General features: G+C 58.4%; 3 protein-coding genes across 3 annotated transcripts in view; 2 read left to right on the plus strand and 1 right to left on the minus strand.

Annotated features, from left to right (window-relative positions):
* The first annotated feature begins 111 nt into the window (after positions 1-111).
* On the plus strand, positions 112-10714 carry DBNL (drebrin like). Its single transcript, XM_017738758.1, has 13 exons — positions 112-217; positions 2048-2160; positions 2393-2467; positions 2729-2875; positions 3456-3533; positions 4147-4298; positions 4984-5038; positions 5600-5674; positions 5771-5873; positions 7138-7248; positions 8134-8237; positions 9245-9350; positions 9650-10714. The coding sequence occupies exons 2-13, from the start codon at positions 2065-2067 to the stop codon at positions 9787-9789; spliced, it is 1242 nt and encodes a 413-aa protein (XP_017594247.1). The 5' UTR covers positions 112-217; positions 2048-2064; the 3' UTR covers positions 9790-10714.
* A 636-nt stretch (positions 10715-11350) lies between these two features.
* CAPG (capping actin protein, gelsolin like) overlaps positions 11351-15747 on the minus strand; it is a 6751-nt gene continuing 2354 nt past the window's right edge. Inside the window, exons 2-10 of the mRNA XM_008638747.2 lie at positions 14926-15024; positions 14686-14858; positions 14450-14604; positions 13915-14076; positions 13351-13500; positions 13177-13269; positions 12558-12690; positions 12392-12480; positions 11351-12299 (exon numbers count right to left, since the gene is read on the minus strand). Coding sequence (XP_008636969.1) covers positions 12234-12299; positions 12392-12480; positions 12558-12690; positions 13177-13269; positions 13351-13500; positions 13915-14076; positions 14450-14604; positions 14686-14858; positions 14926-14948 — 1044 coding nt within the window. The 5' untranslated portion in view covers positions 14949-15024 and the 3' untranslated portion in view covers positions 11351-12233. The remainder of the gene's footprint in view (positions 12300-12391; positions 12481-12557; positions 12691-13176; positions 13270-13350; positions 13501-13914; positions 14077-14449; positions 14605-14685; positions 14859-14925; positions 15025-15747) is intronic.
* The window catches only part of AEBP1 (AE binding protein 1), a 9819-nt gene continuing 9595 nt past the window's right edge, over positions 15524-15747 (plus strand). The window contains exon 1 of the mRNA XM_017738699.1: positions 15524-15539. Coding sequence (XP_017594188.1) covers positions 15524-15539 — 16 coding nt within the window. The remainder of the gene's footprint in view (positions 15540-15747) is intronic.

Here is a 15747-nt window from a genome sequence, read left to right on the forward strand (position 1 = left end):
AGGGGTGAGAGACTCAGGGGGCTGTGGGGGTGTCCGGGGGGAACAGGAAGACCCCGGGCTGTGGGGTGGGGGTCCCTGTGGGGCTCTGCGCTTCAGGAGGTGTCAGGGGTGTGTGATGAGCACTGTGCTGGCTAAAAATCCCATTTCTGCCTTAATTTTAGGGCTCTGTTCACCTATGAAGGCAACAGCAATGACCTGCGAGTGGCCGGCTCCGGAGGTGACTGTGTTGGGGACCACCCCCTGTTTCCGCGGTTCCAGGGCTTTCCAGGGGTCTGGGGGGCTTCCAGGGCCCATCTCACTGTACCTGCCTGAGATGTCGGGGGGGTTTTTAACCCCTGAGGGTATTTTGGGAGGTGCCCTTGGTGGTGGGAGAAGAGTGGGAACTGTGTTGGGGGGTCTGGTGTGATTTCGAAGTGAGGAATATGGAGCAGAGCCTCACTGGCAGCTCTGCTTCTCCCTTCCTTTCATTTTCCTCCTTTCCAAAGGATCTGAAGTCTGTATCCTGGCTGCCTTCTGCATCCCTGAAGTATTTTAGATCCCTGATTTAGGCAGGGCCACCTGGTACTCCAAAGCCACTCACTAAGCCAGGGCTCCCTACTCAATGCTTCTAAAGCCCCTCATGTCGAATTCCCTTCTTCCTGCAATTCTTTTTCTTTTATTTTTTATTTGGCTGCTGATTCCCACCCAAACACTACTGGCTGGGGAGCCGAAGCCTTCGGGAAGCAGCACGTCCAGGCGGGTTTCCCCGTGCTCGGAATTTGCATCCTCTCCCCAGCTTCTTCCTTAACTTCCAAGTGTTTTTCCTAGCCTGTGGAGCTCTATGGAAGTTTCTGGGATGCTCCATAGGATCTGGTGGAGCCCATGGAGCCAGGGGTTTGGTGCTGGGGAATTTTGTTGAGGAAAACTCTTGTTGAGTCACAAATGAGAGTTCTGGGGAGCTGCAGAGGGTGTGCCCCAAGCTCCTCGCAGATCCCTGCTCTCCCCAGCATTCCCCTCATGTCCTTCCATGCCAGCCCTCACCGATCAGCTTCAGACTTCCAACCTTCAACTTCCCTGCTGGGTTTGGAGCCAAATTTAGAGCCAAATCATAAATATTTAATAGGGAGAAGGAAATGATCCGGGTTACGCTGCAGAGCAGAGTGAGCTGTGTTGGGCTGGGTTGCTCCTGCCAGGGGTGATAAGGACCAGTGGCTCTTTTCCCACTTTTCAGGGCTCAGACAATCCAGCACAGGAGGAATTGTGGTCTGGGGGGATATTTTTGAGATGAGAGTGTGCGTTTTTGGTGTTTTTCATCCTTTCATTTTCCTTTATTGGTGTAGTGGGAGCAATGCTGTTCCCTTTCCACTGCCCCTGCCTGAGCCCTGTGTGGGATTTTTCCTCTGGGATTTACTCCCAAGTCCTCAAACCGGCACTGAGACCACTCTAGGTGGGTGTAACAGGGAGGGAGGCGTTGAGGCAGGAGTTTGCCCATGAGAACTGCCCTTGGAGTCCATGGTGGACAAGCAGGACCTTACCTCATGTTACTCTTTTGGTTCCTTCTCTACGTCCCATCTGACAAAGCAGGAACAAGGCTCAGCCAGTTCCTCCACTTCTCAGCACCCTTCCCACCGTCACTGAGGTGTTTTGTGCAGGAACCTGTGGGCAAAACTGACAGCTGCCTGCTCTCATTAAAGCTTCTAATTGATTAGGGAGTCTGAGCAGCTCCTTCTGTGTCCTGCCAGCACTCGGTTGCAGATCCAGGATCTTTCCTTATGGGGTTTGTGAGGGTCTGAGGAAGAGGAACTGGGTGATGAAGGCTGCTGGGAATGGGAATGGGTGAGAAGAGGCTGGGGCTTGGCTCCCAAATAATCACATGGATGACAAATGATCAGGTTATGTGTTTACAGAGTAAACACAGGGGTCTGAGACACTCGTGAGGTACAATGACCCCAAATCTAACGGGGATAATCTCCAGGGAATACGGAGCTGGGAGGCTCCGTGGGTTTGGCTGTTCCGGCACACGTACGGAATGGGCTGGACTCACCCCGTCTCCTTCCTCCCGGGACAGATGGGGGCCTGGAGGAGATGGTGGAGGAGCTCAACAGTGGGAAGGTGATGTACGGCTTCTGCCGCGTGAAGGATCCCAACTCTGGGCTGCCCAAATATGTCCTCGTCAACTGGGTGAGTGGGGACAGACCTTGGCTTAACTGGGAGGGAGCTGGAGCCCCTCGGCCGTGGAGCCAGGCTAGGAGAGCTGGGGTGGCCAGCCTGGAGAAGAGAGGGCTCTTGCAGTGCCTTTAGGGGCTCCAGGAGAGCTGGAGAGGGGCTTGGGCTCAGATCCAGGTGCTGCTGCTGCCATGGATCCCCCCCAGATGGGCTCAGGTGAGCTGGTGCCGATGGTGTCTCGTTGCAGACGGGTGAAGGGGTCAATGACGTGCGGAAAGGAGCCTGCGCCAACCACGTCAGCACCGTGGCCAACTTCCTGAAGGTCTGATCCTCCTCATGTCCTCCCTTTGGGTTGGAGGGACTTAGAGACCACCCAGTTCTACTGCCCTGCCATGGTCAGGGACAACTTCCAGTAGACCAGCTTGCCCAAAAAATCCCTCTGGATATCTTCTCCTTCTCACCAGAACCCTCTTCCTTCCCTTGGGAGCTCTGGGAGCACAGACAGGACCCACCAGGGCAGAGTGGTGGGTTTGGGGGCTCCCAGAGTGACCCCCTCACCCGTACCCTGGTTCCTCCTGCTCAGGGGGCTCACGTCACCATCAATGCCCGGGCAGAGGAGGACGTGGAGCCTGAACTCATCATGGAGAAGGTGGCCAAGGCCTCCGGGGCCAACTACAGCTTCCACAAGGAGAGCAGCAAGTTCCAGGACTCGGGGCCCCAGGCTCCCGTGGTGAGTTGAGTCAGTAAGGGCTTTCGGGTCCCTCTGGGTGGGGGGAGGGTCTGGGACCACTATCATCCCTGGCCATTGACGTGTCTGTGGAATGTTCTTTCTGGAGAAGGGAAGGCTCCAGGGAGAACTTAGAGCCCCTTCCAGTGCCTAAAAGGGCTCCAAGAGAGCTGGAGAGGGACTTTGGACCAGGGCACAGAGTGACAGGACAAGGGGGAATGGTTTCCCACTGCCGGAGGGCAGGTTTGAAGCATGGAATCATGGTTTGGGTTGGAGGGACCTTAAAGCCCATCCAGTCCCACCCCTGCCATGGGCAGGGACACCTTCCACTGTCCCAGGCTGCTCCAAGCCCCATCCAACCTGGCCTTGGACGCTTCCAGGGATGGGGCAGCAACCTGTGCCAGGGCAAGCAATTCCCCATTTTTGGCAACGTGCATATCACTGGCCTCACCCAGCCCTTCTTTAAATTTTGGGACAAAGCATCAGGTTACAGGAACTTCTAAGAGAAGTCCCAGACTGTGCTGATTTGGGCTGATTTTTGACAGAAAATGCAAAAAAGGTGATTTCTCTGTGTCTTCCTCAGGGCTCTGTGTACCAGAAGACAAACGCGATGTCTGAAATCAAGCGGGTCAATAAGGATAATTTCTGGGCCAAAGCAGAGGTGAGTGAACGCATCCCTCAGAGCACAAAGTGTTTGGATTTAGCTGGAGATTATTCTCCATATGCTTATTCCCTGTCTGGGAATTGGGGAATCCTGCCTGGAATCGGGGACCCAGAGCTCAGGGAAGCGCAGAGCTGCTACCTTGGGGTGCTCAGAGAGGAGGGGCTGAGTCTTGAAGGGGAAGGTGCTCCTTTATCTCATCTGAATTTGGCTCAGGGAGAGAGGGCTGGGATGCACCCCAGCTCCCAGTGGATGGCTGGGATGCACCCTGGCTCTCCTGGCAGACAGCTGGGCTGCATCCCAGCTCCCAGCAAACCCCATTTGGGTGAGGAAACTGGTTCTTGACCTCTCCGAGGGCTGCTCCCTGTTTCCTTCCCCTTCACATTGGGTTTTATGGGGTTAAGCAATAACGTGTGAACCTTCTGGCTGGATAAGCACCCTGGGATCCACCACGAGCCCCAGGATCCACTGTGTGCCCTGGGATGTGCTGTGTCCCCTGGGACCTGCTGTGTGCCCTGGGATGCAGAGGCCCAGGGGGATCCGAGCACTGGCAGCGTGGCCCCCACACCCCTGAGCCCAGGAAGCCCAAGGCTCTGTGCCCGTCTCCCCTCAGAAGGATGAGGAGAACCGTCGGCTGGAGGAGAAGAGGAGGGCGGAGGAGGAGCGGCAGCGGCTGGAGCGGGAGCGGCGGGAGCGGGAGCTGCAGGAGGCAGCGGGGCGGGAGCAGATGTTTAAAGCCAGATCCAGTGAAATCGAAGCCCAGAAGTGAGTGGGGTTTTGGGAATGATTCCCGGAGCCTGTCCTGCTCTCTGGGATCTCTGTGGTGCCAGGTGTCCCTGTCACTACCTCTCTGAGCTGCCTCCACTCCAGCAAATTCATTCCTTAGGAAATGGTGGATCATGTCCATGTATTCCCCACTGCTGGAATTCCTGCAATCCCAGGAAACCTCCCGTAAGAGAACAGATAAGAGGGAATCTTACTCCAGGTGTGGAGGAAACATCTCCCTGGCTAACCCCCAAGGAGCTTGGCTGCTTGTTCGGCATCGTCCCTGAGTTCCCCTGGCCATGGATCCTGCTCCAGGACTACTCCCCTTTTGCTTTCCAAACTCTTTCCTGGCACCCATGGCCCCTATTTTTGGGGTGTCAGAGGTCCAGGGAGCTCCAAGCCCCATGGGGATGACTCCAGGGAAATCTGCCCATCTCCCGTATCAAGATGCTCGTGTCCATATCCCCAGGGAAGAGATTTCCCTGGAATGATCCCACTATTTGGAGCAGCACCTGCCCCTCTCACCATGCTCCTCTCTTCAAGGGTGACCTGTAGCACCTTGTCTGGCCCTGAAGTGAGGGGGAGCACTACCAAAGTGAGGGATGGCCTTCATGTGCTATTCCCAGGGACCTGCAGTGGGGTGAGGTTTCAAATCCTCAGTTTTAACCCCAGTTTGTCCCCACAGGAGACTCCAGCAGCAACAGGAGGCTGAGAACAGGGACAGGGAGCAGCAGCAATGGGTGAGCTCTGGTGTTGGCCCCAGGCGAGGTTTATCCATGGTGGAGGGGACAGGGACCTGGGACAGGGCAAGGGGAAATGGCCCCAAGTTGCACAGGGGAGGTTTAAGTTGGATATTGGTAAAATTCTTTCATGAAGAGGGTTGTCCAGCTCTGGCACAGGCTGCCCAGGGCAGTGCTGGAATCCCCATTCCTGGGGGGATTTAACAGGATGTGGCACTTGGGGACACAGGTCAGTGGTGGCCTTGGCTGTGCTGGGGAACAGTTGGACTTGATGCTCTCAGTGGGTTTTTCCAACCTAAATCATTCCACGATTCCATGACACCAAGTCCCTGTCCTCAGCCCAGAATTCCTGTGTCTCCCTCCCAGATCCAGCGTTCCCTCCTCATTCACCCTCCATCGCCGTTCCTTGGGTCCGGAGGGGGCTGAAGGGGGCAGAAGGGACCCGAGGGGGCAGGATGGTTCTGGAAGGAATTGGATGGGGCAGGAGGGGGCTGAAGGGGGCAGGAAGGCTGGCCGGGGCTGGGAGGGGTGGCTCAGCACCCGATGCTCTCTGTGCTGCAGAAGGAGCAGGCCGAGGAGTTCGAGGCGCGACAGCGGAAGGGCTTCAAGAGAAGCGAGTCAGTGGAGAAAGCCCAGGTGGGGAACTGGGACCCTGAGTCCCTGGGGAGAGGGGGGCTCTGCCCCTGCTGTGCTGCTCGGGGCCTGACCGGGCCGTGTGCCCTCCCTGGGCAGGAGGCTGCCACGCTGATCGCGCAGAGAGCCGTCAACCCCCGCGACATCTTCAAGCAAAGGGAGAAAGCAGGGCCAGGGGACGCGGGGATGCCAGCACAGCCAGGTACGGCCTGGGGACACGGGGAGGGTGCTGGGGGCTGGTTCCAGTCCCCCCCTGGGTCTCTCTGCACGTGGAGGGGCCCCAGTGGGGCAGCGATATCGTGAGGCCACAGTTTGAGCTGACAACAGGCAGCTCTCATCACACTGATGTTCTCTGCTGTGCTGTGTCCCACACCTGGCTCCTGCCATTTTCCAGGGTGCGGCTCCCGCCAAGTTTTAATCACAAAGATAGAAGATTTCCATACTCTGATTCACCTTCTGAGCCTTAAAGTTGTTTTGGTTTTTTTTAGTTGAAGTTCAAGATATTAACACCAGGAAAACACCACTATTGCAATCTCTCCTGACTGCATGAAATTTCACCCAAATTTTTGCACTGCCCCAGCCAAGCAGAATCTTGTGCTGTTAGAAGAACCTGATCCAATCTCTCGGATAGAAATCAGGAAGTTTGCAGACCAGAGCTGAGAGTAGCTGAGGAAATAGCTGTGACGAGTGCATGACGCCCCTGGGTGACTGCCTCTGCCACTGCTGCCGCTGCCGCCTCCACCCCCCCTTCCTCTTCCTCTTCGTCCTCCTCAGCCCAGCCCCCTCCAAAGCACCTTAAATTGATTCAGAATAATCACTTTCACTTGGTGATAGGAGCATTAATTCCTACTTCCTTGGGCAGGCAAGCCATGGTAAGAGAGGAGGGAATGCCATGTGCTGGGAAAATGTCTTTTTTGGTGGTTAGACATCATGGGGAGAGACTGACTTTGAGGTATTTCATTAGGATTTGATGGTTTTCATGGAGGAAAGGGAGATAAATGCCCTGGGATTGATCAGACCCAGAAGTAAGGGTAGGAGGGAGTCTTGGTGCTGGTAGGGTTTGTCTGGGAATTCTCTTCAGCTTTTGTTTGGTTTGGAGGTGGAGATGAGGAGATACCAGCTCAGTTACCTCCTGTCACAGGAAATGCACTGGCAGAAACCAGTTTGCACCATCCCTTCCCAGTTTGATGTCTGTGGACTGTGTCTGAGTTCAGGGTGCTCCAAGAGTCACCATGGAGAGCCGGAGGCAGGGTCTTCCAGCTCTTCCTCCTCTGCAAAAATCCTTTTTTTTTTAGTTTTCCCTTGACTGCTGCTGTAACCAGTTGCCAAACTTGTTTTCCACAACCAGGATTAGGGCTGGAAATTCCTGCTTGGGAGGGTGACCTAGCAGTACCTGTGGGTGCGCAGTCAGGCTGGGAGCCCCCCTGCCTGACCGGCTCCTGCAGCCCCTTGAACTCCTTTTCCAGGGAAGCTCCGCAGCCCATTCCTGCAGAAGGAGGTGAACTCGGTGCCCAGCCCTGCCTCCCCCAGCCGGGATGTTTGGGGGTCCCCGCCGGCCTCCCCAGTACCTGCAGCAGGTATGTGCTTGGCTCCCTCCACTCCCCGAAGCTTTCTCCTCATCTTTCCAACTAGATCTCACAAAATTGGGCATTTTGAGGCCGGCCTTGGAGATTCCATTTGGTTTTCCCATTCCGTGGGCTAGGGACCCTGGGCTTTGTCTCCAGCCAGGGCTGAGTGTGATGCTGGGGATGAGGATGGTTCCTGCTTGTCTCCACCTGAAGGCTCAGTGCATGGGGGATGAGGATATCTCCTGCTGGAATTCAGGCTGGAATTCAGGCTGGAATTCGGCTCCATGCACCCCCAGCCTTCCTCCAGACCTGCCACAGGGGCTTTGACAGTCACACTTGGACTTTTCCACCATTTCCAAAATGCCCCAAGACCCAGCTGAGGTGGCTCCACTCCTGTGCAGGGGTTTCCCTGCTCCAGAGTTAGACATGCAGGGACATGGTGGGAGCCAGGGATGAGGTGGGGTTTAGGGACAACAAAGTAGGGACCAGGGATGAACTGGGGGCCAGAGATGAGGTGAGGGCCAGGGACAAACTGTGGACAGGGGGTCCAGCTCTGATGTCCCCAGGCTGCTGTCACCACTAGATGCTGCTCTTGGCCAGGACCTCTGCTCCAGCCCTTTCCCTCCACAGGAATTTTTTCATCTTGAGCGAGTTTATCCCTTCCCTATCTTTATCCCTTCCCTATCAGAGATAGGTGTCTCCTTTGTCCTTTTTGTTGCTCCCTAAACCCCTGCCTCCTCCATCCCATGGTCTGTGTGTGCTCCATCCCCCAGCTGGACAGGAGACCGGGGGACACCCAGCTCATCGCAGGAATGTGGTGTCACTCCAGCCTGGGCAGGAGCCCACGAGGGGACAGGGCATGGTTTTGGTGACAGATCCCTTGTTTCTCCTCAGGACGAGACTCTGGATACAATTCTGGTGTCCCAGGGTCCCACATGGAAGAGAATCTGTATGAGGAGCCTCCGGAGCCCTCGGCCATCTATGAGGAGCCGCCCCAGGTGAGTTTGGACGGAGGGGACCCTGTCGGGGCCAGACCTGTGTGGGAGAGAGTGGCTTGTCCCATCCTTAGGATGGAACACTTTTCTGGGCTAAAATTGTAGGAAACGGAGAAACCCCAGAGCTCAGGTGTATTCAGGATGCACCCATGTGGCAAAGGGGTGCGGCTGTGTTCCTTCCCAGTGTTCCCAGTGGGAGACACTGGTACTGAGTCCCTGGCACCCATCCTGCACCCCAGGGCTGCTCTGGCTGTTGTCAGTGCCACATCCCAGAACCAGTGAGGGGAGAGGATCCAAAGCCCTTTCTCCTCCTTCTCCTGCTTCTCTGCCCATCTGAACCCAGTGGAGTTGGCAATCCCAGCTATTCCCTGTGCACTCCAGGATTCTCCAGGGGCTAATCGCGGGGTTGTGCTGTGCTGCCGTGTTGCCCTTGGAGATGTGGGGCCCCTTTGGTTTCTTCTCTGCTCACCAAACCATCAGCATTCCAAACATTTTCTCATTCTGCAATTTGTCTGGAAGCGTCCAGCAGGTTCCAAAGGATTCCAGGGGAGATGGGCTCAATGATCCCCTCAGCCTTTCCTGAGGGAAACAAACCACAGCCAGCTCAGGTTCTGGCAGAAATGTTTCAGAAGCTGGAGCTTATCTGTTGGGGGATGAGCTCTGTCTGCAGCAGGGATCCCAAGGGATCAGAGGGGTTGTCTGCCACTGGTCTCCGGTGTTTCTGTTGGGATGAGATCCCAAGGGACAGGGATGGGTGTTGAGCTAGATGGAGATGTGGCCACCTCGGCTCTTTGGCTAAGAGCTGGTTTGCTTCTGTGTCTCCTGGATGCTGTGGCAGACCCACGGCACAACTTCCCTGGAGCCCATGTTTTATTCCAGAGGGCACTTGGGACTTCCAGCACGCAGGTCTCCAAGCCTCAGGGGGCTGATGGACGTTTCTGGCGTTGGACATAGTTGTTTTCCCTCCCACTGTTGTCCTAGTAATTCTTGTTCTCCTCTCCTTCCCGAAGGAACAAGTTGACGATGCCAAATATGACTACAGGGTGGAGTACCAGGAGCCCCCGGACCTGGCGGGGAAGGGGCTCTGTGCCCGGGCACTCTATGACTACCAGGCTGGTGAGACCCACAGAGCCATTCCCCTTGTCCTGTCCCTCCAAAGTCCCTCTCCAGCTCTCTTGGAGCCCCTTTAGGCACTGGAAGGCGCTCCAAGGTCTCCCTGGAGCTTCTCTTCTCCAGGCTGGACATTCCCAGCTCTCCCAGCTTGTCTCCAGAGCAGAGGGGCTCCAACCCCTGGAGCACCTCCATGGCCTTCTCTGGACTTGTTCAGCAGCTCCACATCCCTCTAGCCTTGGGAACCCCAGAGCTGGGGTAGTTCAGCTGGTCTGACCCCCTCCCCTCTCTCTGTCCCATTCCAGCTGATGACACCGAGATCTCCTTTGATCCTGAGAACATCATCACCAACATCGAGATGATCGATGAGGGCTGGTGGCGCGGCTACGGCCCCGATGGCCACTTTGGCATGTTCCCCGCCAACTACGTGGAACTGATAGAGTAGGGGGACTGGTGGGGGGGCTGATGGGGGGCTCCAGACCCCTGGGACTGCTCCAGACCCCCGAGACCACTCAGCTCCTGCCTGATTCTTCCAAATGACACGTGGCTTTTTCTTCTTCTCTATTTCTTTCTCTCTCTCAGTGAAGTGCCATTCCCCAGTCCCTTGGCAGTGGGGCCCCCCCAGGCACTGCCCCCCATCCCCCATAACTGCCCTTGGGTGGGTGAAGGAAGGGTCCCATCCCACCCTGAGCCCACAGCGCTGGTCTCCCCCTCCTCCCTCGGCTTTGGAGTAGGAAGGAGGGCATGACAAATCCCTCAGAGGAATTTTCAGGGAACAAATTACCTCCCCCCTGTGCTCCCTCCCTCCCTCCCACCCCGTGACCTTGGACCTGCCGCAGCCACACTGGAGAAGCCACTTTCCCAATTTTATTTCATTGGAAAAGCTCATCAGAATAATTCTGGAATCCTACGGGGTCTGACATGACCAAGAGAGGTGAATCCTGGCTCTGTTCCCCACCACCCCGAGCACACTGAGCTTGCCATGTGTGATCCTGTGTTTTCCTCCTTGCTCTCCCCACTGTTCCCTCGCCCCAAATGTGCTCTGGGGATTTAAACTGGGAGTGAATAACCTTCCCTGCAGTGCAGATCCAGCCCGGCCAAGCGCGTGGGACCCCCCTCCCCACCCCCAAACTCACTGTGAACAAGGAAAAGCCCAGCCCAGCCCCTCCCCCACACGGAGCTTCCTGCCTTGGTGTCCCTTTAGGAACAGGAGAGAACAGAGTTGGGGTGCTGGGGGGTCTCAGCTTGCCCACCCCTCCTGCAGGTGTGGGGGACATGGTGTCCTCTCCGAGTCCCTCCCCCGAGCTCCTTTTTCTCCTTGCTCCCCCTGGGCCCTCCCCAGCTACAATAAAAGGGCTTTTCTTTGGTGATGGATGTGGCAGGGTCCAGGTGGGAATGGGAGAGGAATGCCAGGGGTTTGGTGTCCGTAATGCCAGACGTTATCACACCAGGCTGTCGTGAGCAGGGGCCAAGGGAGGGGTAACTGGGCACATAATTAGTCTCAACACTAATTATCTGGGTCTAATGAGGGAGGAAGCAGCCTGCAGTGGTTGAGGTCCTGGGGTCTGGGTGGCCCCAGGGTGGAGAGGGGCTTTGGGAGTGTGGTTGGTGGCACTGGTGGTTTGACAGCACTGGGGATATTGGGGGTGCAGGGACAGCAGGGGGTGGGACAGTGAGGGTGTGGACATGGAGGTACAGTGGAGATTTGGAGACATGAGGGATTTGGGGACATGGGAGACCCATGCTGGCAGCCAGATGGGTGCCACGGGCCATGTCCCACCTTTCCCAAACACACAGGGTCAGGTGCTCACACAAGGACCTGGGGACGTGGGCATCACCCATGCGGCAGAGAACTGGTGCCCTGGTGACAGGTGGCCCTGCAGTGTGCCATGTGGCACCATGTCTCCAGGATGCTGGAGACACTTCATCCGCTGCACTGCCCTTGCCCTGTCCTGTCTGAGTCCCCGCATGTCTCCCCATCCCCGGGGCTGGTACCACACCCATCAGGACATGGCACTGTCCCTTTATTCACCAGGACCTGGGCGCAGGGGCAGACGTGTGGGCACAGGCAGCATGGGCACAGGGTGGGCACAGTGTGGCACAGGCACAGCAAGAAGGCAGCGAGGGCATGCAGGTGGCAGAGCTGTCACTGCAGCGTGGGGGGGAGCTGTCTTGTGGGCATGACATGGGTTTGGGTGGTGTAGGAATGGGGATGGAGATAAGCATGGGGTGGGCAAAGGAATTGGGATGGTGGGATGGCACAGGGGCAGGGATGACATGGGTTTGGGTATGGTGAGGAGACTGGGATGGCATGGGGATGGGCTTGTCACAAAAAGGACATGGCATGGGCATGGCACAGGGCAGGCATGGGAATGGGGAAGGAAGTGCCATGGACGTGAGAAGGGCAAAGGGACGGACAGGGATGATGTGGGCATGGAGTGGACAAAGGGACGGGGATGACAGGGCATTGTCATGCACAGGGCAGGCGTGACAGGCTTGGGCATGGGGTGGACATGGGCATGGTACAAGGATGTGAATGACTGGCATGGAGATGAAGATGGCAGGGGCTTGGGGATGGTGTGGGCATGGGAATGGCACAGGGATAGGGATGATGTGGGCTTGGGGATGGCATGGAGATGGGCCTGGCATGGGCACAGTGTGGCCAAAGGCACAGGGATATCACAGCAGTAGAGATGGCATGGGCTTGGTATGGGACATCAGGGCTGTGATGCACAAGGATGTGAATGCCAACAGCGTGGGGATGGGATGGGCACAGGGACAGGGATGGCATGGTGACAGGGACAGCTGGACAGAGCGCAGGCATTGCTGGGAGCTGGCACAAGCCTGGTCACACCCTGGGCCAGGCACTGCCCCTTGGGCACCTGCTGCTCATTTCCAGCTGGCAAAGAACTGCTTGAAGAAGGGCGTCTCGCGGCCCTGAGGCAGGATTTCCACCTGTCGGGACAGGGACAGGGAGGGGACAGGGATTGGGACGGGGTGATGCCTCTCATGCCAGCCCCTGGGCACCCCTCACCCCCTGCACCCACCTGTGTCTGAGGCGGGTGGCCCATGCGGGCGATCACCTCCTCGGCCACCCTTAGGGCCGCCTGGCGCTCCTGCTCGTTGGCCTTGCGCCCTGCAGAGGGGGGTGTCAGACCCGCTCTGGGGACAGTCCCTGTCTCCATGTCACCCTGTGTCCCCATCCCTGGGCACCTTTCCAGACGAAGACCATCCCGCCAGCACCGTTGTCCAGCACGAAGCAGTCGTCAGGGCAGAGCAGGCTCTGGCTGAAGGGGCTGCTGGTGGCCACCTGGGTCAGGTCCATGCGCCCTGTCGCGTCCGACACCTGCCCATGGAGGGGACATCACTGTGGGGTCACCAGGGGCCTTTCCATCCCGGTGTCCTCTCCCTCCTACCCAACCACTCGGGCCTTCTCCATCCCCATCTCCTCCAGGGCCCCCGCGGTGTCCCCTGGGGCCATTGCGGTGTCTCCTGCCCAGGCTCAGCTCTGTGTGGCTTTCCTAAGGGTCACCAGAGTGTCCCTGAGTCATGTCCAACCTTATGTGTTCCTGGGGGCCATCATAGTGTCCCCTGGCTGCGCCCAGCCTCGTGGACCTCCTGGGGCCACCATGGAGTCCCCTGGCTGTGCCTAGCCCCAGGTGTTCCCTGGGGTCACCATAGTGTCCCCCCATGTTGCCCAGCACTGTTCCCTGGCCATGCCAACCCTGGAATCACCATGAGGTCCCTCACCATCTCCACCCCTGTGCCCACCATGGTGACACTTAGGCATGCCCAGCCCCAGTGCCATCATGGTGTCCTGCCGTGTCCTTGCCTTGTAGAGGACGGCTGCCTCTGTGTTTCTCTGGTCAGCCACCACATCCTCCTCAGGGCTGCCCTCCTGCAAGGGGGGCTTGGGGCCCAGCACCTGCCGGGGGATGAGATGGGGGAGGTCACAGAGCCAGCCCAGCGACACCCAGGTCCCCCTCTCTGCCCAGTGGGGGTATACCTGGACCATCTCAGGTGGCTCCTCGCCGTCAGCCACGATCTCCAGGCGTGCTTTGCCACCCCGCTCACTGTCCCGGATGGCAGCGGCCAGCTCCTGAGCCCTGCTGCGCTCCAGGACATTGCTCCGGGCCCCATGCCAGATGAAGAGGGTCTGGGGGCAGGGAGTGGGACAGTGGTGATGGAACTGCCCCATGATGGCCCTCAACCCACCTCGCCCAGGCTGGGGATGGAGCAGCCACTGGGGTTGAAGCTGGTCCAGGAAGATGCCATGATGGGAAGAGGGATGGACACCCCAAGCATCCAGCATCCCTGCGGATAGGGAAATGCCCCAGTGGCACTGGAAGGACAGACAGACACCCCAAGAGGAGGACAAGCAGCCTGTCCTATGGAGGGACAGGTGCCCCAACAAAGAGGGACATGCCACTGAGCTGAGGGACACCCCAGAGGACAGAGGAGCACACAGGACGTTGCACTTTGCCTCACACCTGGTGAGAAGGGTCTGGGGCCAGGGATGGCAACAGCGGGGACAGGGAGTGGACAGTGGGGACAGGTGCCCTCCACCCACCTGTCCCAGGTCGAGGAGGAAGCAGTCACCAGTGTTGAAGCTGGCCCAGGATGGGTCCCGCTGGCTCGCTCGGATCTTCCTCTTGCCCTTCACCTGGTACAGTTTGGGTTCGGGGCCGGGGCCGGGGCAGGCACGGTTAAATGCCGAGGCCACACCACCCTCCTGCCGGTACAGGGGAGGGGCTCAGCACCAAATGGGGTGACAGCCACCCAGCACGGATACCGAGCAGCCGGGGTGCTGAGCCCTCGGTGGGGTGCCCAGCACCCAGTGGGAGTGCCGAGTGTTTGGTGGGGGTGCCCAACATCCAACAGGGGTGTTGACAAGAACTGGACCTGAACACCCAGCAGGGATGCTGAGCACCTTCTGAGGGTGCCCAGCACCCCAGGGGGGTTCATAAAGCTCAGCGAGGATGAAGCAGAGTACTGAGGGTGTGGAGAGCCCAGCAGTGACACCGGGCACCCATCTCGGGTGCTGGGAGCCTGGTCGGAATGCTGAGTACTGGGAGCACCCCGAGCACCCCTGGGGACCCCCATACCTGGTAGGTAAGGCCACGCGGGAAGTAGTCCATGAAGAGGTCGGACTCGTTGCCTTGTACCTCGCGGTGGGTGACGGGGCGCTCGCCCAGCAGCGAGCTCAGCTGGGTGGAGAGGAGGGCGCAGGCACCCCGCTCATCCTGCGAGGAGTCCCGGCCTGCGGGAGCCAGGTGAGCACCCGACCCCGCCTGCCCCCGGGCCGTCACCCAACCCCTCCATCCCCCCGCCCCCTGCTCACCCATCCACAGGTGGAGGTGGGACTGCTCCTCCGGCCCGTTGTGCAACACCAGGTACGCGTCCCCCGAGAAGAAAACGCCCAGCGTGGCCTCGGGGACCTCCACTGGCCGCAGCTGCTCCACCCTCCAGACGTGCAGCCCCGGACGGGTGGCACCGGGGCCAAAAGGGGAACCACTGTGGGGCAGTGGGCAGGGTCAGATGGGGGCAATCAGGGAGGTTGGGGAGAATGGGGAGGAGGTACCTTTTGGGGAGTGCGGTGTACATGGCCTTGGGGCGGTGGGGACAGATGGATGGGTGGACCTGTGGGTGGATGAACGGATGCACAAACGGACAGATGGACCTGTGGACGGAGGGACACCATGAGATGGTTGCAAAGGATGGAGAGCGAGGAAGGAGGTCAAGGACACCCCAAGAGACAGATTAATACCCAGAAGGACAGACGGATGCCCCAACAGACACCCAGAAGGACAAGTGGACACCCCGACAGACAAGACATGCCAACAGACATCCAGAAGGGCAACTGGATACCCAGATGGACAGAGGGACACCTCAATGCACACATGGACACCACATGAGGTAGATGGACACCCCAATGGACACACAGACATCCAGAGGATGGACAGACACCCCTACATACCCATGGAGGCCCCTATGGGTAGGGGGAGACACCCATGGACAGACAAACAACCGAATAAATGGACACCCAGGAAAACGGACAGACACCCCCAACAGCCAGAGGTGTCCTGAGGTACAGCCAGACACCTGGAAGGACAGACGGACCCTACGGGGGTGGGATGCCCCCGGGACAGAGACCCGCGAGGAGTGCATCCCATGACGGCATGGAGGCCCCTATGGGTAGGGGGAGACACCCATGGACAGACAAACAACCGAATAAATGGACACCCAGGAAAACGGACAGACACCCCCAACAGCCAGAGGTGTCCTGAGGTACAGCCAGACACCTGGAAGGACAGACGGACCCTACGGGGGTGGGATGCCCCCGGGACAGAGACCCGCGAGGAGTGCATCCCATGACGGACAGACGGACAACCCGACAGCGCCC

Source organism: Corvus brachyrhynchos, unplaced genomic scaffold (genome assembly GCF_000691975.1).
Source record: "Corvus brachyrhynchos isolate BGI_N302 unplaced genomic scaffold, ASM69197v1 scaffold141, whole genome shotgun sequence".
Taxonomy (NCBI): domain Eukaryota; kingdom Metazoa; phylum Chordata; class Aves; order Passeriformes; family Corvidae; genus Corvus; species Corvus brachyrhynchos.

What these genes read in the sequence shown, in the direction of transcription:
- DBNL (XM_017738758.1), top strand. Translation starts at nt 2,065, where the DNA reads ATGGTGGAGGAGCTCAACAGTGGGAAGGTGATGTACGGCTTCTGCCGC. An exon ending in ATTTCTGGGCCAAAGCAGAG is followed by an intron (nt 3,534 to 4,146) that starts GTGAGTGAACGC and finishes GTCTCCCCTCAG; the next exon opens with AAGGATGAGGAGAACCGTCG. An exon ending in TCTATGAGGAGCCGCCCCAG is followed by an intron (nt 8,238 to 9,244) that starts GTGAGTTTGGAC and finishes TCCTTCCCGAAG; the next exon opens with GAACAAGTTGACGATGCCAA.